Source organism: Mchenga conophoros, linkage group LG2 (genome assembly GCF_057382185.1).
Source record: "Mchenga conophoros isolate Kocher_MC1m ecotype Shallow Benthic linkage group LG2, M_conophoros_male_GT1.1, whole genome shotgun sequence".
In the NCBI taxonomy this organism is placed as follows: domain Eukaryota; kingdom Metazoa; phylum Chordata; class Actinopteri; order Cichliformes; family Cichlidae; genus Mchenga; species Mchenga conophoros.
The window spans coordinates 162,894-186,147 of NC_140527.1; the positions used below are offsets into that span (position 1 = coordinate 162,894).

Consider the following 23,254-nt stretch of genomic DNA (forward strand, 5'->3'; position numbering starts at 1 on the left):
AAGCACATTGTGCGCTGTTGATCTTGCGTGCTGCACAATATCGTTTAATATTTAGTATCTATTGTTATCTACTGTTAGCTAGTTTATTGTGATGGTGTTGTGTTTATTATGTTGCTCTTTTTTGTTTGTTTTCTCTTCTGTTTTTTCTTATCTCCATACAGGTGATCCAGGTGTTTTGTTTGTTTTTCTTTTTTTTTAATTCCCCCCTTTCTCACCGTCTCTTCTCCCCTCTGGTTTTCTTTCTCTCCCTCTCTTTCTTTCATTCTTTCTCCCTGTCCTATCCCCCAGTCATGTCTGTCTCGTCTGTAACAACCGAAAATAAAATAAAATAAATACATAATTATAATAAAGGTCAATCAAATGGACCAATATGGCAAAGCCATGATGATCCACTTAGTAAAGTAAATCCACTTGGCATCTTTCTTGGCCTTCAGACAACAATTCTGATGGCTAAAGATCCAAACGGGACAGGCAGAAAAAAACAAAACAAAAAAACAATGACTTTGAATTTGACAATAAATGCTACTTACAGCTGGAAGGCACGGCCATGGGACAGAGATGCGCACCATCGTAGGGAAATATTTACATGAGCAAGTGGGAAAGGGGGGCGTTGGCCAAGTGTGCACTACAACCCATGTTTTATCTCCACTTCTTAGAAGATATTATAGGCGCGTGGGCACGTGGAGAAGAGAGTTTTAAACAGTTCGTGCAGATTTTAAATACACATCACCAGTCGAATAAACTGAAATATGAGACCAGCGACTCTGAAGATGGTGTCTAAAAAATTAATTTCAAAGTAGTAGAAGTTCAGAAAAAGATGTGGACCAAGGTGTATTTTAAATCTATGGACATGCATGCGCTTATCATCTGCCCCACACGTTTCACGCCATAGTTACAGATTTTACGTTTCCATCGTATATGCTGCAGGGAAATAGACAGGGGTATGTATACCTGTTGGTATATAATATATTTTGAATAGTTTGTTCTTTTTGGACCACTCTCCTCTGGTTGCTCTAATGAGTAAGGGACTCACAGCCCATTAGTATTTGGACACGTTAGTTAAACTGTCTCCATACCTAACCATAGCCCAATTGTAACCCTGACACTAAAACCACATTTTGAGTGTGAAAAATGCCTTCAACTCTGTGCGGACTGGGATTTCGGTCCCCATTAGGATCTGTTGGTCCCCACCAGTGTAGCAAGTTTCAGATTTTTGTCCCCACCAAGATAGGTCGATCCCCCCCCCCCCCCCCCCCCCCCCACACACACACACACACACACTGTTGCTGGTCATTAATAAGTGGAGGTAATAAACTAACTCTTTCCTTACTCAGGTTCTATCTGAACTTTGTGACAGAGGAGGTGGACAACCCTGCAAGGTAAGTTTAGTCCATGTGCTTACTCTTCTGGTCATGTAAAGTTATTTATAAATAATAGAATTTGAAGTCTAAGGAATCCTATTTCTTCATCTGTTGGACAAAAGTGGCTAGTTTCACTGTGATTAGTGTTTCTAATAAACAGCATTGGATCACGTGACTACTTTGAAGTGAAATGACTGTGTCTACTGTACCTGAGCCTTACACAGCATCTTGGTGTGTTACCAGTTACTATGGTTACTCATGTTAGAACAGGAAGGGTCCATCAACAAACTGCTGACTGACTGAACCCACTATGTGACGTTACATGCTCTACCACTTCATGGCTGAGTTACTGTTGTTCCACTTTGTCACTCTGTATTATTGTAGACTCTTTACAACATAAGTACTTTGAGGCAACCTTTGTTGTGATTTCATTCCTACAATATTCAGTATATACTGAACTGAATTGAGCTGATTTGAATTGAATTGAAGTGAATTCATCCTGTTGGCATATCTGGGACATGTGAACATTATTAGATACTGTTTCCTCTGTGTTCACAGTGACGTCTCTTCTGTTTTTAACAAAAAAATGCAGAGTACTCTGATTGTTTTGTGCTGCCTACCAAAGAATGAGCACAAAAAGCAAAACTTTGGAGCTGTTGTAGCTAGCAGAATTGATCAGCCCGATAGTAGGTGGTACATTCTGTTTACGTCTCTTAGAAAGCTGTACAGATGGAGCATGTATGGAAGTAAAACAGACATAGATATACAAGGGAAAGAAGGATGAGTAAGTCTTGCAAGTGCCTAACAGTGTGCTCCCTCCGGCCCTCAGGACTGTTCCACTCGCCATCTGTATCTCCATGGCAATTGTGACTTCTTGCTATGTGCTCACCAATGTGGCATACTACACTGTAATGTCAGCTGAGGAGCTCCTGGCCTCATCAGCTGTTGCTGTGGTAAGTACTTGGAAAAACAGTGTAAGTACTGAACCTTTAAAAGTAACTGTCACTTATCCGTCTACCTTAAATATTGTATTAGGAATAAAATAAAAAAGCAAAAACCAACAACAGTAAAACAGCAACACAACTTTATAAATGTACGTTTCCCCGCATGAGTCCTCAATCAAGGCCATACACACTCAAAGTGGGACCCCTCACCCATGTCTCTTATTCACAAAATATCTGTATCAGCTTAGTGTATAATTATAGTGTAACTAAATACATCTGTAGTGAAAATGATTCTACCTTAAAGCACTAGTTAGATTTTTTTTAATGATATGTGTTTGGGAAAGAATCAATAGATTGTGTGACAGTGCATTTATTATAGCACAGTCATTCATTTAGAGACCCATATTATTGTTTCTGTCCTGAGCTCTGCATGTACCGTAACATGCCTGTAAACAGATAAGGATGTTATGGGTAAGAATGATTGACATAGAGCAGACAATGCAAACATCCCATCATCTAAAAAAAATATATTCTGTAGAGCTTTGTAAAGCATCCCAATTGGCTAATAATCTGACTGGCTAATCAGTAATAAATAAGCAATGCTATTACGGTAACTTTGTTGACAATTTGGTCATAAAGCAAAATATTCAGCAGAAAAAAATAACTTAGAGAAATATGTAAACGAGAGACAAGAGACATCTATGCCTGAACAAAATGTAACAATTCACATATAAAAACATAGATCAAAAGCTCACGATTCACTAGAATCATCAAAGAACTACATTTTGGGGCATTACTTTGGGTAAACACAAATAACTAACAGTCACAAAAATTCAGAGCTGCTTAAACAAGTGTTGTAAAATGCCAATCAGCATCAAGGTGGTAGAAATAGGGTGTGTTCCCAAGTCAGAATTTCCAAGTTCCCAGTTGAAATGTGAATCTGGAATAACTCAACTTCCCACTCGTAAAGTCAGAGTAGCCACAATCCACGATGGCAGAACTGAACGTAAACAGCGGCAAAACTATAACATTTCCACTGGTGGATATTTGTGACTCATTAAATAAGCCATTTCCAGACTGCAAGGTATCTGCAAAGCAGGAAGACGCCATCAGGGTAACTATTGTATGAACTAGAAACTTTTGGGGGCTATTTTGTGTCTGAATCCTCACCACTATTGGGAACGCTATGTAGCTCTATTTCTGAGCATTCAGTTGGCCACACAGTGGAAGATCCCATGTCTGCAGCTTTGTGTTTGTTGTCATAAGGACAGTGGATTTGGAAGCTAAGTTGTTCTAATAAATTAACCTGTTATGGTAACCCTATCTCTCTAAAAATCAGAAAAACTACTTTGAAGGCTTTTTGCAGTTACTGTTAAACTAATCAGGAAATGTGAAGCCAACCTATATGCGCTATAACAAAAACTTGTCACAGACAGGCAGTGTGCAGGAACAGGGAAAGTTCAATAAAGCAACGAGAAAAGCAAAACTTTGTTATGTTATATGTGATATCAGTAGCTTATATTAAGCTGAAATTATGGCAGTGGCTCCTTATTTGACAGTGAAATATATCTCACAGTGTTTTTCACTGTAAGGGCTGACCTTGGCTCTCTGCAGTAAAACGTTGTGCATGCTACTTGAAAGCATTTAGTTGAGGTCTCACCTCTGTGGTGTTTACTTCTGGCTTGAGCAGTGCGGTTGCCTTCCTGCACTTAGCATGTCATTATCAGCAAAGTGTCTCTGACAGCTTGGCTTCCCAGCAGCTGTTAATGTGATTGTTCCATCCCAGCCCTGTTAATGTTAATCACATCACAGACATTCCCCAATAATAACCACTGTTGCTTATTAGACTGAGGATAGCGATCAGAGATCGCTGGTCTTTTGTAATGCAGTTAGTTTTATTGCCCTGTGCACAGAGAGCGATAAAAGCACCTTAAGACAGGTGTTAAGAGCATTTATGTGTTCTTAGAAGGCTGTGATAGGATAAAAGCATTAAACTATGTTCTTCCTCTCTCATAGACAGCGGGCAGAAGTTTACATCTCAAACTTGATTACAGAGTTTAACTGGTGTCTAGAACTTATCTCGAAGAAGCTTGGCTTGAGGCACGATTAGTCATTTTAGGCTTTTTGAATTAGAGGTGTGTTCACATAATGGAAGAGTGATGAATGGAATAGGCTGAAGTCATATATAAAGATCATTTTTATTTAGCATTTACCTCAATACACTACGACAAAACTTGGACATTTTCAAACGTACACCCAGGGCTCCTAAAACTTTGGACAAAAGTACAAGTGCAGCAAATGTTTAGAAATGAAACTGTACTAATGTGGACCTTGTGTCCTTCAAAAACGTGTACTACATGTATTTAAACAGAACCTTTAAAAATAAATGTTCCGCTTTCATTTAGTTCCTCTGACTAAAGATAATCCCTCTGCTTTTTAAACAAAGCTCTTGCACACCAAACAACTAATAGTGTCTGTTAGTTCTTCAAAGCTCTGGTCATGCTACTGTATGAATCCTGTATGCAGGGTGCAGCTTATCTCTGAAGGGTGGAGTTCTGCTCCTGCTTGGTCAGTGTTTAGTTGATTGACTGCAAGTGTAACCTTACATCCAATGGTGTTTTCAGTTACAGTCTGCCTGAATATGCTTCGGATGCAACTGATCCAACTTCCATGAAGTGTTTTAAAGAAAGGCCGTCGTTCAGCTCTGATGTTTTCACATCGTTTCGTTGGCCTGTTTCCTTCTACCACAGTGCTGCTTCGTCACCAACATTGTACTGAAAATATTAGAAAACTTTAGTCAACACTTCCTGCAAGTTGATTTATTCGAGCTAGTCTCAAATACACCTGTCACCTGAACACTGCTTTCCATCTGACATTCAATACAAACAAATGACCAACAAACGCTCATCTGTCTCCCTTTATGTCCTCTTTGTGAAATCCACAGACATTTGCAGAGAGGCTTCTGGGGAACTTCTCTATCGCCGTGCCAGTATTTGTAGCCTTGTCCTGCTACGGCACCATGAACGGCAGCGTCTTTGCCCTGTCAAGGTAAGGTTCGTGTCACTGCTAAAACACCTAGAGTATGTATGCCGATGTGCTCACGACAGAATCCTGTAGCAGTTAAACAAAAGTTCTAACTTTGCAATAATTTGTGGTATTAAGTATACTTAAGTATGCTTATACTGTGTGTGTGTGCGTGTGTCATGTGTAGGGTGTCAAATACATCAGTTTTGTCAAAGTTGCTGGTGGTGCACACAAGGTGTCCTTATGCATCTGTGCTACGGTGCAACAAAAGTGACAATGATTTAATGAATTTAAACTTTTCCTAAACCTAATCAAGGAATTTTCAGAGTGTCACATTAACCAGCAAGTAAAATCTGAACTACTCAGAGAGGGAAACAAAGGACACCTCTATCTTTTTCTCTCTTTTTTTGTAAACTAGCATTTATTGTAAAATATGCAGGCACAGTTAGTCAAGCAGGTTGTCTTTTCAAATCTTTGAACCTACACACTTGAGGCATTTTTAATGGGAATGAGAAAACTGCCCATGGGAATATGTTTCATGTTGAAAAAGAGCTGATTTTAATCATACAATGTGACTGTGTTGATTATCAAGTGAATGTCATGGTGTCTCTCCTCATTTTGTCTGTCATAATGTGTGTGTTCACCAGAATGTTCTACGTAGCTTCACGTGAAGGCCAGCTCCCTGAGGTTTTGTCTATGATTCATGTCCGCAGACACACTCCACTTGCAGCTGTTCTCATAATGGTCAGTTTACTAACATAAGCATTTCATTTCAGACAATATACTAAAGGTCACAAAAACTAATCTTTGAAAGGGACGACAACATGAGCTAATAGATGTCATGAGTCCTGAAAACAATTCTGTCTGAGCTTTCTGCACTTTTTTGGACAAAAATTGTAGGAAGGTTAGAGATTCAGTTCAGTTTCACTGATATAGAACAACATCCTAACAACAGTTGCCTCAAGGTGTTTTATATTATAAGGTAAGACCCTACACAAATACAGAGAAAATCCTGATACTCAAACAACCCCTTATGAACAACAGTGGGAAGGGAAAACTCCCTTTTACCAGGAAGAACCCTCCAACAGAATCATGGTCACGGAGGGGTGGGGCCATCTGCAACAACTGGTTGGGGTGAGAGAAGGAAGACAGGATAAAGACATGCCGTGGAAGAGAGACAGAGATTAATAACAGGTACGATTCAGTGCAGAGAGGTCTGTTAACACACAGTGAGTGAGAAAGGTGACTGGAAAGGAAAATCTCAATGCATCATGGGAATCCCCGGCAGCCTACGTCTATTGCAGCATAACTAAGGGAGGATTCAGGGTCACCTGGTCCAGCCCTAACTATATGCTTTAGCAAAAAAGAAAGTTTGAAGCCTAATCTTAAAAGTAGAGATAGTGTCTGTCTCCCGAATCCAAACTGGAAGCTGGTTCCACAGAAGAGGGACCTGAAAACTGAAGGCTCTGCCTCCCATTCTACTTTTAAATACTCTAGGAACAACAAGTAGGCCTGCAGAGCAAGAGTGAAGTGCTCTAATAGGGTGATATGGTACTACAAGGTCATTAAGATAAGATGGGGCCTGATTATTTAAGACCTTGTATGTGAGGAGCAAGATTTTGAATTCTGGATTTAACAGGAAGCCAATGAAGGGAAGCCAAAACAGGAGAAATCTGCTCTCTCTTTCTAGTCCCTGTCAGGACTCTTGCTGCAGCATTTTGGATTAGCTGAAGGCTTTTCAGCGAGTTTTTAGGACGTTCTGATAATAATGAATTACAGTCGTCCAGCCTGGATGTAATAAATGCATGAACTAGTTTTTCAGTGTCACTTTGAGACAGGATATTTCTAATTTTAGAGATGTTGTGGAAATGGAAGAAAGCAGTTCTGCTTATTTGTTACCCACCACAAGTAAATTAGCAACCAGCAGCGTCTTTAAGATAAGGATAAAATGATAAGATGGGGCCTGATTTATTTTCTAGAATTTGATTCTCATATTAAAATATCAATAGTAGTAATTTGGGGTAAATTTGTAGTTTATCATGGAGTAGGAACATAGTGGAAAGTAACTAAACTACCAGTCAAAAGTTTTAGAACACCCCAATTTTTCCAGTTTTTGTCAAGTCTGACTGAACGGATTCAGGGAAAAAGTTTAAGGGATAATACACTAACTAAGAATAGCACAATATATACAGGCATATATATACACATAAAAGTACCTTATAAATAAATAGCTGAAAATGAACATGTGCAAAAAGGGTGTAGCTGTTGCAGTAAACAGTGTGTTAAGTGGAGGAGTTGTACAGGGAGCCACAGGCAGGAAAGATTTCCTGTGTCGTTCAGTGGTGCTTTTCGATGATCTCAGTCTCTCACTGAACGTGCTCCTGTGACTAACAAGCATGTCATGGAGTGGGTGGGAGGTGTTATCCAACATTGTCTTTATGTTGGAAAACATCCGCCTCTCTGACACCACCTTGAGGGAGTCCAGCTCCATCCCCACAACATCACTGGCCTTACAGATCAGTTTAACGAGTCTATTGGCATCTGCGACCCTCAATCTGCTCCCCCAGCATGCAACAGCATAGAGGATCGCACTGGCCACAACAGACTCGTAGAAAATCCTCAGCATTTTCTGGCAGATGTTGAAGGACCTCAGTCGCCTCAAAAAATAGAGACGACTCTGGCCCTTCCTGTAAAGCGCTGTGGTGTTTTTAGCCCAGTCCAGTTTATTGTCAATGTGTACTCCAAGGTATTTATAGTCCTCCACAATGTCAACACTGACCCCCTGGATTGAAACAGGAGTCAAGTGTTTCCTGGTCTTCCTGAAGTCCATGATCAATTCCTTGGTCTTTGCCATGTTGAGCTGCAGATGATTCTGCTCACACCACGTGACAAAGGAGTCGACCACAGCCCGGTACTCTGTCTCATCATCCCTGCTGATGCATCCAACCACCGCAGAGTCATCAGGAAACTTCTGAAGATGGCAGGTCTCTGTGCAGTGGCTGAAGTCTGTGGTGTAGAGGGTGAAGAGGAAGGGGGAGAGGACAGTCCCCTGTGGTGCCCCTGTGTTGCTGATTACCTTGTCAGACACACACTGTGGGAGACGTACATATTGTGGTCTTCCTGTCAGGTAATCAACAATCCAGGACACGTGGTATCTTTGGAATAGGGACGAGGCATGATGTCTTCCACATCACTGGGACCCTCTGCAGACTCAGCATAAACAGTTTATGAAAGACTCCACACATCTGGGGGGCACAGGTCTTGAGGACGAGGGGACTCACTCCGTCTGGTCCAGCAGACTTGCCTGAGTGAAGACTCCTCATTTGCATCGCGACCTGGTATTGAGTGAAGGTGATGGTTCAAGGTTCAAGGTTCTTTATTTGTCACATGCATAGTTATACAAGTATAACACACAGTGAAATGTAGCCTGACACGCTCCTCGACATGTGCAAAAATGGGGGGGGGGGGGGGGGGGGTGTAGAGGAAGAACATTATATATATATATACAGACATATAGTATATACACTGGGTGAATGTGCAGTAGTAGCAGCAAGCAGGTGAATTCTGTACATTAATATGAATAGACATCTGACTATTTTACAGGATAGACAATATAAACATATTTAAAATTAAAGGAATTGAAATGTACATTGTGCCTTGGTTTAGAGTGTCTGGAAGAGAGTCCTGTCTCAGTCAATTATAGATGATGTGAGAGGGCGGGTGTGTGTGTTTAGGGCACGGATGGCTTGGGGATAGAAGCTCCTCTTGAGTCTCTCTGTCCTTGCCCGGAAGATGCGGAACCTTCTACCAGATTGCAGAAGTTGGAACAGTTTGTTGCCAGGATGGGACGGGTCCTTCAGTATCTGCGCTGCTCTAGTCCGGCATCTCCTGGTGTAGGTGTCCTGAAGCGGGGGGAGAGCAATCCTGCAGCAGCATTCTGCTGTACGGATCACTCTCTGGAGAGCTTTTTGGTCCTTCACACAGCTGTTCCCAAACCACGATGTCATGTTCTGTGTGAGGATGCTCTCCACAGCGCCTGTATAGAAAATCCTGAGGATCTTTGGAGAGACCCTGAACTTCCTCAGTTGTCGTAGGTGATACAGGCGCTGCCTAGCCTTTTTGGTCTGGACCTGAATGTGGGCAGCCCATGTCAGGTCTGAGGAGATGTGGACACCAAGATACTTGAAGGACTGCACCCTCTCCACTGGAGCTCCATTGATGATGATGGGCTTGTAGTCTCTGTGCTGACCCCTTCTGAAGTCCACCACCAGCTCCTTGGTCTTGCTGACGTTCAGCTGGAGGTGGTTGTCCTGGCACCACGATGCCAGATTCTTCACTTCATCCATGTAGGCCGCCTCATCGTTGTTGGAGATGGCACCCAACACCACTGTGTCGTCAGCAAACTTCACAATGGTGTTGGAGCCATGGGTGGCCACACAGTCTGAAGTGTAGAGGGAGTAGAGCAGTGGCGAGAGGACACATCCCTGAGGTGCTCCTGTGTTGATGGTGATGCTGTTGGAGAAGCACCTGCCCACCCTCACCACCTGAGTTCTGCCAGTGAGGAAGTCCAACACCCATGCACACAGACGGCTGTTAAGTCCCAGATCCCTCAGCTTTGTGAACAGTCTGCAGGGCACTATTGTGTTAAACGCTGAACTGTAATCAACAAACAGCATTCTCACATAGTTACCCTGTTTCTTGTCCACGTGGCTGAGAGTGGTGTGTAGGACGTGGGCGATGGCATCCTCTGTGGATCTGTTGGATCTGTAGGCGAACTGCAGCGGATCTGTGGTGTCTGGGATGGAGGAGGAGATGATGTTCTTCAGCAGCCTCTCAAACACCTTCATTACTACCGAGGTCAGTGCAACTGGCCGGTAATCGTTCAGGGATGAGGGTTTGCTGTTCTTGGGCACAGGGATGATGGTGGATCTTTTGAAGCATGTGGGGACCACAGACTTCGCCAGGGACTCGTTGAAGATGTAAGTGAACACACCTGCTAGCTGGTCAGCACAGCAGCGCAGCAGACGGCCGGTGATGCCGTCTGGCCCCGCCGCTTTCCTTGTGTTCACTCTCCTCAGTGCCGCTCGGACGTCATGCTCCGCGATGCTGGTCACCGGGCTCTCGCTGATGACGTCACTGTCCTCGGTAGTCAGGCGGTAGATAGCATTAGCCGCCTGGCTAACCTCGAAACGGGCGTAGAACTGATTCAGCTCGTTGGTGAATGCAGAGTTGGCATTGATCGGCGCAGTGTCCCTGGCTTTGTAGTCCGTAATGGTGCGTAGTCCGTGCCACATACTCCGTGTGTCGCCCTGGTGGAAGCGGGACTCCACACGTTCCCGGTACCTGCGTTTGGCATCTCTCACCGCGCGCCGCACGCCGTATGAGGCCGCTTTGTAGGCGCTCATATCGCCAGTGGCGAGACCCGCGTTGTAGGAGGCGGTCCTGGCGTTTACTGCAGTGCGGATCAATCTGTCCATCCACGGTTTCTGGTTTGGGAATGTGGTGACTCTGGCAGTGGGGATAATCTCCTCCGCTAGCATATTGACGAAGCATACTGCTACTTCCGTAAACTCGTTGATGTCGACTGCGCATGCTCTGAACATGTCCCAGTCTACGTCGTTGAGTGCGTCCTGTAGCGTAGCTTCTGATTGGGCAGTCCACCGTTTTACCTCCCTCTTGGTCACGTCTTCCCTCCGTATGCTTTGTTTATACTGGGGAATGAGGAAGATGGCGTTGTGGTCAGACTTGGGTGGAGGAGGGGTGTCAGGAATCTCACAGGAGGCCACAGTGCCATGTGGAGAGAGGCTGGCACAGTGGTGTGGCTCTGGGTTCCAGGCAGACTACAGGTGAGGTTGTGGGGGTGGGAGCAGACACTGTGATGTCGAATCTATTGAAAAACAGATTCAACTCGTTAGCTCTATTCTCACTTCCCTCAGCTCCCCTGCTGTTGGTTGGCCTGAATCCAGTGATGGTCTTCATGCCCCTCCACACTTCTCTCATGCTGTTCTGCTGGAGTCTCCACTCCAGCTTCTTCCTGTAATTGTCCTTAACCTCTCTGATCTTGTCCTTTAGTAACACCTGGACCTTCCTCACCTCTTTATTGCCCCCTCTGAAAGCCCTCTTCTTGTTGTTGAGGAGGGCTTTGATGTCCTTAGTCACCCACGGCTTGTTATTTGGGTAACAATGAACAGTCTGAGCTGGAACAATGGAGTCGGTGCAGAAAGTTATGTAGTCTGTGATACACTCAGTAAGCCCATTGATGTCCTCGGCGTGAGGCTCACAGAGTGTTTCCCAGTCGGTCACCTCGAAACAGTTCCGCTAAGGCCGCCGACAGGTCTCGCACGCCACAGCTGCTCTATCACGTGACGCATACTGCTTCGACGTGCTAAGGTTATGAGCTGGGCTACACTATGTCGCAAGTTTTGTGAGGTGCTTTTGAAATATTTAATGGATCGGATTACATTTTTTATTTCTCTACGATATCCGATCCAGTAATTTAGGTCAGTATCAGACCGATACTGATACGTAATATCAGATCGGTCCATCTTTAATCCATACCAGAGGGTATTGCATGGCAATCCAGAATGCTGCGACAGCCATTTTGTTTCAAGGCTCCTATCACTGACCCTGGATCCAGTAAAACAGCCTGTGAAGAAGGAACCAAAGATTTCAAGTTTTGATTCATCAGTCCATAAAACCTACTGTAAATCCACACTGTAAATACACAGTCTTGACTGATGGAAATACAACCGTCTTGTATGTGTGTGTGTATTTGGATGTGTATGTGAATATACAGTACCCTATGACCATGCTCCAGCTGTTAGTTGGAGACATCTACAGTCTGTTGAACTTCATGAGCTTCCTGCGATGGCTGTTCATCGGTGTGGTGGTGCTGGGTTTGATCTACCTCCGATACACAAAGCCGGACCTCCCCCGCCCTTTTAAAGTCAGTATTTCCACACCACTATGCAGCTATATCTGAACTTTGCAGTATTAACAGTTATATATGCAATTAACCTTTTATGCATCCAGATACAGTGCCGTGTAAAAGTATTTGCCCCGTTTCTGATTTCTTAGTGTTTCCTACATTTGTAACACTTATGTTTCAGATCATCAAACAAATTGCATTTTATATTTTAAAAGTAATTGTCCCCTAAACCTAATCACTGGTTGTGACACCCTTCACAGCAAGAACTACCACCAAGTGTTTGTGTTGTCATGCTAAAGCTTCGCAGTTTTCTCAGTCCTGACTTTGACAAGGCTGCTCCAAAGCCTTCATTTATTAATTTATTTTTGAGCCATTCAGGGGTGGACTTGCTGGTGTGTTTTGGATCATTGACCCACTGCATCATTCAAGTGTGACTGCTGAACATTCTCCTTCAGGATTTTCTGGTAGACAGCAGAATTCACCGTTTGATCAATCATGGCAAGTTGTTCAGCTCTTAAAGCTGCCCCAGACCACCCCACTACCACTATCATGTTTGACTGTTAGTATGATGTAGGGCTGGGTATCGTCACAGATTTCTAGAATCGATTCAATTCCGATTCACAAGGTCCCGAATCGATTCGATCCACGATTCGATTTAATTCGATTCGATTCAATTCGATTTGAATCTGGGAAATTTTGACAGTCAGAAATATTATAATTCAGATCAGTACATTTACATATTTTTGTATCTATAAAAAGGAAGCTGACACACGCAAGACTTTATCAAAGGTGTGAGCATCACAGCTGATGCCTTTGTGTCAAAGTAGCTGAGGATAAAACACAGAAAAACATGAAGGCGATTTTCCTGGACTAGATTTTATAAAAATATTCTGCAGTACATCAAAAACGAAAGAAAACCATTAATCAGCACATGAACATTACCTCTGAAGTTACAGCGGTTTTATTAGAGACACGGCGTTTTGCATTTTGCATAATTTTAAAAAGTTTACATTTGTTCAGTGTTGAACAGCAGAAATGAGGTTTTCTTTTCGGAAGAATGTAAAAGGGAAAAAAACAGCAGCTGACAGCGCTGTAAGCAACAGTAGACTTGTGCGTAACAAGCAAGCGAATAATGAAGAAAGGGAAACTGTTCTTGAAGTACAGAGAGAGAGGGAGAGAAAGAGGGAGAGAGAGAGAGAGCGAGAGAGGGAGAGAGAGAGGGAGAGAGAGCTGCGCAACGCGATGGAAGCAAAACAGCGAAAGTCAGAGTGAATTCATGACGATGTTTATGTGAAGCATAGTTTGGATCTTCTTTTGCTCCTGGTTCGGTCAATATTGTTTGGAGAGAGATAAAACTAACAGCTTTAGAATCAGCGCATAAAGGGCATGAACACAAAGCGCGGACCCACCGACAGATCACAATCAGCCAGCTGTCGGCTTTCAGCCCCGACTGTGAGAAAGGCGACATCTAACTGATTCTGATCCGCCGGTTGCGCTGTGTGTTTAAGTCTTTGTGCAGAATCCGTGTTCCTGCTCTCATTTACTGTCTTAACTGTTTGGTGGTTGTTGAAAGTTTGTGAGATTTCACCAGAGATTCTGGCATTTCGGGCAAAATAAATTTATATTAAAAAATCGATTCAGGATTTTAATGAATCGATTTTACGTTATCCAAGCCAGAATCGATTTTAATCGATAAATTGATTATAAAAACCCACCCCTAGTATGATGCTCTTTGTATGCAATGGTGTTACACCAGATGTAACCAGGACTCAAACCTTCCAAAAAGGTTCAGCTTTCGTCTTGTCAGACAACAGAATCTTTTCCCCAAAATCTTGGGGCTGAGTTGGTACTAGTGGAAAACCATTTCCCAGACTGATAAGTGTCACTGAGTTTGTTCCTTAGCTCTGATGTGTTGGCCTTCACATCTAGTACTGAATTTCCCGGAGGAACCCACCCAAAGGATTAATAAAGTTTCATCTAATCTAATCTATTAGCCTACTTTACTTTGTCAGACAGGTTCTAATTACGTGATTTCTTGATTCAGCAGGTGTGACAATAATCAGGACTGGGTCTAGTAATGAAAATTCACTCAAATTTAATTGTGGTTAATAATTACAGTTAATTCATGATTTACCAAAGAGTGCAATGACTTTTTCACAAAGGGTCAAATAGGTTTTGCCCTGAATAAATAAAATCATTGTTTAAGAGCTGCATTTTGTATTTACTCAGAATATCTTATTTTAATAACGAAGTTTGTGTCATGATTTAAAACATGAAATTGTGACATAAATACTAAGGAACTGTGAAGGGGACAAATACTTTTTTCACAGCACTGTAGCTCTTACATTTTCCTCTGAAATTTTAAACACAAAACATTCAATCAGTTCTGCAAAATCCTGACTTTTCACCATCTTTGTGTGTACAGTATATAATTTCACTGTTGATTTGTCCGCAGGTTCCACTGTTTTTTCCGGTGGTGTTTTGCATCACATGTTTCTTCATGGTCTTCCTGTCTCTGTACTCGGACCCTGTTAACACAGGAATTGGATTTGCCATTTCCCTCACTGGCATCCCTGCATACTACATCTTTATTTACTTCAACCACAGACCAAAGTGGCTTCAGAGGACTTTAGGTAACACATCATTAAGTTACTGATGGGTCACTTGATTAAGCTGCAAACATGAAATTAATAAAGCACTATTTGTCAATTATTTATTTAATAATGGAAGTGATCTGTAGTGTAGTAGTAAATTCACCTGTGATGGAAAAGATCCCCAGTTTGGTGGGGAGGAAGCACAAATTCCTAGGAGTGTTATCATCCACTGTAAGAATCTGTCAGATAAAACATGTGCATTAATCCACAGTGCCACCCCCCAGTGAAAAATATCGACCACCCAAAAGAAGTTTTTCTTTTTCCTCATTTAATTCTGAAGTAATTCATCAAGGTCTCAAATACATATTTCATGGTTCAGATTGAAGTGAATGTAATTTTTGCATTTCATTTTTAAAATCAAGGTTCTTGAGTCTGGCGAGATACTGGAGAGGCACAAAATCAAACTCGAGTGTGAAAGTTTGGACAGTCTTTCATTACTTTTTGGGGTGCCGTGTCATCTAGTGATGGGATTTCCGGCTCCTTTTAGAGAACCGGCCCTTTCGGCTCGGCTCACTAAAAAGAGCCGGCTCTTTCGGCTCCGAACCGGCTCTTCAGGTTGTTTTGTGCTTTAATTAATTTATTATTAACAACAATACAAAATTATGCACAAAAGGAAATACTAATGTAAAAAAAAAAAGTGGATTCATTTACATATGTTTATATATAAATATATATGGTGGCCCCTAGAGACAAAACACGTACAAACTCCAAAACACATTTCTAGCGTTAACTGAACTTCAAAACAGAATTACCAAGATCACTTAAATTACACAATTGAAAGCATGTGTGTATTGTTTGTGTATTTATACACAAGCACTCACATATATTCAAATAATTTAAAAAAATGTTCACTTACCTGCTACTACCACACACCAAATCCGGTCGTTTGTACTTCCTGGCTTGTGTAGCCACGAGGTAACAAAAGCTCAACACTGCGCCCTAGCATCCTGGAGCACTTCTGTTGTTGTTTTGTGCGTGCTTCGGAGTTTTTACGTGTTTTGGAGTTTTCACGTGTTTTGGAGTTTTCACGTGTTTTGGAGTTTTTACGTGTTTTGAAGTTTGTACGTGCTTTGTCTGTAGGGGCCACCGTAAATATACTTTTATTTATTCACTCCACATAAAATGTAATAAATAAATCATATAATACAAAAACCAACTATTCACATTTCAACTTTTAACTGTTTAAATTTTCAGCTTTTTCCTTTTACAAATTTAAAGTGAAACAACACAAAACACTACAAACCACAACACAATTAAATATAAATTAAAATACGAAAACAAAAAGAAGATGCATATTCTCTGTCATATGGACCTGCATGAATAAACTTTCTGAATCCTTTATCATCTGCAACTGAAAATAGTTGTGGATGATTGCTATACCTTTCTAATGTGACGTTGTTGTCCCTGGCTCTCTTTCTCTCTCTCTCCCTCCCGCTCTGTTCCTGTGCTACTGACTAACTACCGCCCCTCCCCCTCTGCCCAGCGTAAAGCACAAGGCTCGCGTGCGGAGTGAAGCGAAAAAAGTGAGAGAGAGAGGGTGAGAGAAAGAAAAAAAAAACCCCACTGCTCGCAATAAGGAGCTGGCTCGCGTCGTTCACGTCAAAGATCCGGCTATAAGAGCCATTTCGTTCGCGACCGACATATCACTAATGTCCTCTGCTGGGGTTGGTCTTTGTTGGTTGGTTGAGTTTTATCAAGTCCATTGATCTACTGAAAAAGTTGGTTATTGAAAAGGACGACCGGTTATTTACAAGAAGTGTTATTGAACTGGATCCAGTGTTACTCTCCTGGTGTGATGCTTCTGTCTTGAGCTGAAACTTTTTCTTCAACTTGAAGAGACCTCCAGCACTACAGACTCAGGAAATAAAAACTGTAAGGAAGCGCAAAACTCAAGGTCAAGAAAGACACAGTAAAGGATAGAGTACAAATAAATATGCACAATGTGTGTTTCCGTATCTGTAAGAAAAACAAACATACATATCAGAATCAGAATACTTTATTAATCCCTAAGGAAATGATGTGGGTTACAGTGTCTCCAGTACAGTAACAGAAAGAGACTAGACTATTTAACAATACAATATGTTACAGATTTAAGAAAAAGCACAATATATACAAATCACTCAATAATTATATAATAATAAATATCAAGGATTGACAGAGGCGATTATAAATAAATATCAATAATATTGACAGCAACATTACTGAGTTGAAAAGAGCATGTGAAAAAGGATGTTACTATTGCAGTGTTTACAAGTGTGTTAGATGGAGGAGTTGTACAGGGGGATGGCTACAGGCAGGAATGATTTCCTGTGTCGTTCAGTGGTGCTTTTTGGTAATCTCAGTCTCTCACTGAGTGTGCTCCTGTGGCTAGCCAGCACGTCATGGAGTGGGTGGGAGGTATTGTCCAACATTGTCTTTAACTTGGACAACATCTGCCTCTCAGACACCACCTTGAGGGAGTCCAGCTCCATCCCCACAAAATTACTGGCCTTGCAGGTCAGTTTATTGAGTCTGTTGGCATCTGTGACCCTCAACCTGCTGCCCCAGCATGCAACAGCATAGAGGACAGCACTGGTAACAGCAGACTCATAAAAAATCATGATCATTGACAGATGTTGAAGTACCTCATCCGCCTCAGAAAATAGAGATGACTCTGGCCTTTCCTGTAGAGTGCAGTGTTGTTTTTAATCCAGTCCAGTTTATTGTCTTTGCCTACTCCAAGGTATTTATAGTCCTCCACAATGTTCATGTTGACCCCCTTGTTAAAACAGGGGTCACGGTTTTCCTGGGCCTCATAAAATCCACAATTAATTCCTTGGTCTTTGCCACGTTGAGCTGCAGATGATTCTGCTTGCACCACGTGACAAAGGAGTCGCCCACATCACCCCTGCTGCAAAGTCATCAGAAAACTTCTGAAGATGGAGGTCTCTGTGCAGTGGCTGAAGTCTGTGGTGTAGAGGGTGAAGAGGAAGGGGGAGAGGACAGTCCCTTGTGGTGCCCCTGTGTTGCTGATTACCTTGTCAGACACACAATGTGGAAGATGCACATATTGTGGTCTTATTGTTTGATAATAAACAATCCAGGACAACAGAGAAGCACCTGCATCACTGTTTGCTCATCACCCAGGAGGCTCAGTCTGATGGTGTTGAAAGCACTGGAAAAGTCAACAAACAAGACCCTCACAGTGCTCGCTGGTCCAGATGGGTGTAGACACGATCGAGCAGGCAGATGATGGCATCCTCAGTTCCGAGGCGGGGCTGGTAAGCAAACTGAAGGGGATCCAGATGTGGTCTGACTATGGGTTGAAGCTAGTCCAGGATGTGTCATTCCAGGGTCTTCATGACCATACAAAACATATAAAACCTGGAGCACTATAATTGGAAAGTGCACAGGTACATTAATCTTTTTTTCTTTTTTTTTCTAAAAAAATATACAGGTACATTAATCAACAAGCTTCTTGTGGTGTGTGTGTGAGTGTGAGACAGAAAAAGAGAAAGAGTGTCAAGTGTGAGTATGTACGTGTGTGTCTTTGTCATGAAATGTAGTTAAAAATGAGGGGGGGGGGGGGGGGGGGAGCCACAATAACACCCTCCAGGAACCAGAGGCGAGATGGATCTGGGAGAACCTTCCCATCCACAGCCCCCAGGATTATTAAAGACCCAAGACTATGCCTGTGCACCCATCCCAGCAGGAGCAGGAAGGCCCTAAATGTGGTGCCCATGGCCAAGGGGTGAGAGTCGAGGAGAGAAACAGAGGAGACAGGTAGCTGACCCCTCTAGAGACAGGCTACCCCGGTGCAAGCCAAGATCAGGGTTCTACGGCTCCAGGTGCCCAAGAACTGACTGGATCTAAGACCACCAAGGGAGTGGGTCAACAACCACACGAGAACCAACAAGTACTACATCACAGTAGGGGGGTAGCTGTCCCAGGTGGGGAGCGGTAGGGAGGGTGAACCCTCCATCATTTATCTGGACTCTCATACCATGAGAAGCAAAGTTCTCTAGAAGAAAGTTGGAATACTTGGCCTGAATGCCAAGCATCATGTCTGAAGGAAACCGGGAACTGTTCATGACCTGGGCAGTACTATCCCTGAAGTTAAACATGGTGGTGGCAGCATCATGTTGTGGGAAAGTTTTTCAGCAACAGGAACTGGGAGACTTGTAAGGGTTGAGGGAAAGATTAATACAATGTGCAAACACATCCTTGATGATAACCTGCTAAAGAAAGCTCTTGCCAATGAACTGGCAGCCCAGCCAATTCCAGTTTCCAACAATGGCGGCAGCTATTTAGTGTTAGTATTACTCTTATTACTCTTTCTGGGTCACAAAATAAAGTTTTAACATATTTTTAGGCAAGAGTGTGGGTGTGTAAACTTCAAATATCTGCTCGGTCTATCAAGATATCGCATATTTGCAAAAGTGCTCCGATGTTTTCGGAGACGTCTGTTACCCACCAGCTTGATAGCTAGCCGGGGCGATAACAGCGTAGTCCCTGCACACCGTTTTCAAACCACCCGCGGTCTTTCACAACTCAGGTTAAACATTATATATAAGTCACTTAGATAACTTAAAAATGTTATTATTTGGCTTTTTTCAGTGTTTTAATTTTTCGTGAGAAAATTGGTTTGGCTGAGATTAAAGATTTCGTTTTCACACAGCTGAAGAAACGTCAAACAGAAAACTGATTAAATAGAAGTGTGAGATGATCGAGAATGTACTCCAGTGTCCTGTTATATTTTAGATAGAAAGGAGCAGACGGCCGAGTTTATTAAACTCCACCGAGACAGCTGGTGACGCAAAACTGAAGGCTAGATCGTCTAATTTCACAGCCTCGCAATTCCGGCCTACCCGGCCTTCGGAGGACTCGGCCCACGTAGACCGCAAAGGCCGGGTCCTCAGGAGTATGCAGCCTACGAATTTGGAAACCCCGACGCGTCTGTTAAGCTAATTCCGTCAGACAGACCGCTCGTCAGATGCTGCAAAGCGGTTCAGAGACAGGAGTGCTCTCTGCTCTTCAGGACTCTTTTGAGTACAAAAATTCACCTTCCAACAGGACAATGACCCTAAGAACACGCCTAAGAAAACAAAGCAGTGGCTTTGGGACCACCCTGTGAGTGTCTTTGAGTGGCCCGGCCAGACCTGAACTGAACATTTCAGGAGAGATCTGTCAATGGATGAAGCTAAACATCTAAAATCTGTAATAGGAGGACTTTTTGACATTTTTCTGTCTTTTTTCTTATGTTGCAAATCATATTTAACATCATTAATCAAGTTTTGGCCTACTGCAGCATATTTTCAAATGGGTTATATACTAGACATAAAAAAATAGACTACGAAAAAATTCTTTCATATCTTTCTGTGTTCCGTCCTCAGTTTTTTGACATAGTGGTATCTGCTGTGATACTTACACCTCACAAGTCTCACAAGTGTTAGCTTTATCTTGGGTGGTGGTGGTTTACAGAAGCCCCTGGGAGTTAAAAGGTATTTCAAGGGGCTGAACCCAACTCCTGACAAACAACTCAACTTCAGCTCACCCCCCCCCCCCCCCCCCCCACAAACAGCTCTCCATCCAGTTGCCAGATGGAGAACTGTAATTTATCACTCCAGAGAACACATCTTCATTGCTTTAGAGAGCTAATTGTATCTGCTTTGTATAATGTGCTGATTTCCAATTGTTGCACTGTTATCAATGATTTTTATGAAACAATCACCTTTCATTTGTGTTTTAACTGCAATCTTGTTAGGCTGTTATCTTGATGGAGCTTTACACGATTTTGTTTGTGTCATCAGATTCCTTCAACCGAACCTTGCAGATCATCCTGGAGGTTGTCCCAGCTGACCAATGACAGCACACAAGCATTACAGCACCAGCACAATTGGATAAATGCAGATGTTTTTAAACTGAAATTCAAAGTTATTTTATTTTTACTTATTTGTCACTGATCTTTGGGAACATTGTGATTATTTATGTAAAAGGAGAAGAAATGTTGCCTTTTGCTTTGTACAACCTATACATTATACATAAATGATACTATTGTGTGTTTAATATGTTTCAAAGCATTTAACGATTTGCCTTGAATGCTCATATTATCAACATTTCAGTAAATAGGAACATTTGCAAACATAGAACACATTGAACATGTAAGGCCCACCCACCTGCCCAACCAGACGTGTTGTTTACAAGGACAGCCAATCAGAAGGTGAAGAAAAAGAGTTTTTTTCAGCAAAGAATAATGCATTGTGGCCCAATTTATAATAAATAAGAATTGTTTTAAACTGGGAATCATGCATAGCTACTTTAGAGTAACATATTTTCTTCTGTGACTGCTTAGAGTTTAAAGGCGATTTACAGTATTATGCTTATTTCTTGCTCTCTAAGCTTATTTAGGTACCATGGGACAGTAGTCTGTAATGAGTGATTTTATTATCGATGTGTTATAGTTATTTAAGATAAGAGTTTTTGATCAGTAGGTTTTTTTTTCATTGTTTGACCTTTTACATCTAACGCAGTTGTTTGGTCATCAGTATTGTTACCTCTTAGAAAAATATTAATGTAACACAGCAGACTGAATGATTTTTTTTTATATATGCTTTCAGCTTATGAAGCAGAAAAATCATTCCCCCAACTTTTTGCTGTGGATACTGACAGCATGTCCACTGCTAATAACTCTGACCCTGTTGCACCATAATAAAATGAATGCACAGTTCTCATTCTTCTCACCACCTGACATGGACCCCTCAGCTTGTTACACCAATGGCAGACTCTCAACTCCAGCTGAAGCTCAGAAATGAACTTATTACAGCTGAATTTAAATCATTCAGCTACAAATTCAAAACCACGGACTAATGGGGAGGATAAAATTGATTTTCTCCCTACAGTGCAGGGCTTTGTAGGAAACCTGGGGTCTGCATTTATTGGCTGTTTTTGACACAAACCACCAAACCAAAATGTTATTGGGAACCTTGCAGGCCATTCGTGGAAGTATGGATTGACCATTTGATCCATCCATAACAAACACAACTAGAGGATCGTGGATGTCCAGTGACAAAATAAAGTTCTGGGCATATTCAATATTAGGTGGGTTTTAACGTTGTAGCTGATTGGGTTCAGCCTTAACATCTGGACCTTTGCCATTTGACTCCATCATTTCATTACTTCTCTGACTTTATGTATATCTCTGCTCCCCCGGCACTCCATTCACATTTCCCATTCAGACTGCATCAGCACTTCCCTCTGCCTGCATCAGGAATGAAGGGGCTTGGCTCTGTGTGACCTGGTGTTATAATCTTATTTCAAGAGGTGACTGTGTGTGTGCATGTCTGTGTGTGTGCGTGCGTGCGTGTGTGTGTGTGTGTGCGTGCGTGTGTGTGTGTGTGTGCGTGCGTGTGTGTAGACTGCAGATGTGGCTGCTCTGAGTCCCCTGGGTGGGATTTGCAGGTAATCTGTCTGTGTAACTGCTACCCTGTGGCACCCTGCATCCCCTTTAAGCTCTGTGTCCTGTAAATGGAGGGCTTTTACTACTGATGAGAGGAGGGCAGCATAGAGACAAAATGCCCGGGAGCTTTCACTTTAGCTGTGAAACATTAAAAAAATCTGGCTTAAACTAAGCTAACACCAGCCTTTGTGTTGGCTAGGAGCAGCTAGATTTGGATACAGTGCAGGCATTTGGACAATTACAGAAATACTAATGCTCCAGGAGCTACCTGTGCTCCAGCTTGAGTGTTAGTTTAACAATTAAATGGGTTTAAGATTCAGATGTAATGAACACCATGAAAGTAACCCAGTCTCATAATACCTGTGACATATTATGAGAGAGGGTTACCTCTGCACCACCACGTGCTGCTGTTATACAGAGACACAAAAAAGGAAAATATGATTTTACGCTCATGAGAACAAATGTTATGGTAATGAACTTTTCTTACAGTATTATAGTGTGCTCAATATTATACATGCTACATATTGGGTGATAGTGTTTTGCTAAATCCTTCCAGGACTTAAATAGATTTTAAGTTACCTAATAAATAAAGTTCTTTTCAACACAGTATGGCTTTGCTCAGATGTACTTACATCTGTGTATTGTATTTGATTACTGTGGTTTCAATGGAAGCCTAACTTTGGCCTTCAGTTTTTTGCAGGGCGTGATCCAGTCAAACATACAGTAAGTAAAGATAGTTCCCCAGCATAGTTCTCTGTGAAGAACTATGCTGGTTTTACATGTCATGGTGTGTTTAGCATTAAAACCCTACTCCCTGGTAGGGTCAGCCATGGCAAACTGGTCCTGGGTGAGAGACCAGACAAAGAGTGATTCAAAATTTAGCGGGCCTTAGTCCATGGGGCCCAGCC

At 42.3% G+C, this 23,254-nt stretch overlaps 1 protein-coding gene across 2 annotated transcripts in view; it reads left to right on the top strand.

Annotated features, from left to right (window-relative positions):
- slc7a11 (solute carrier family 7 member 11) overlaps window positions 1–22,948 on the top strand; it is a 57,394-nt gene extending 34,446 nt beyond the window's left edge. Inside the window, exons 6-12 of one of the 2 annotated variants that reach the window (XM_085282252.1) lie at window positions 1,335–1,379; window positions 2,191–2,314; window positions 5,250–5,353; window positions 5,977–6,073; window positions 12,126–12,275; window positions 14,713–14,890; window positions 20,701–22,948. In XM_085282252.1, the coding sequence (XP_085138378.1) occupies window positions 1,335–1,379; window positions 2,191–2,314; window positions 5,250–5,353; window positions 5,977–6,073; window positions 12,126–12,275; window positions 14,713–14,890; window positions 20,701–20,756 (754 nt within the window). In that variant the 3' untranslated portion in view covers window positions 20,757–22,948. The remainder of the gene's footprint in view (window positions 1–1,334; window positions 1,380–2,190; window positions 2,315–5,249; window positions 5,354–5,976; window positions 6,074–12,125; window positions 12,276–14,712; window positions 14,891–20,700) is intronic. The other variant, XM_085282262.1, reaches the window with a different exon arrangement.
- Window positions 22,949–23,254: the final 306 nt, after the last annotated feature.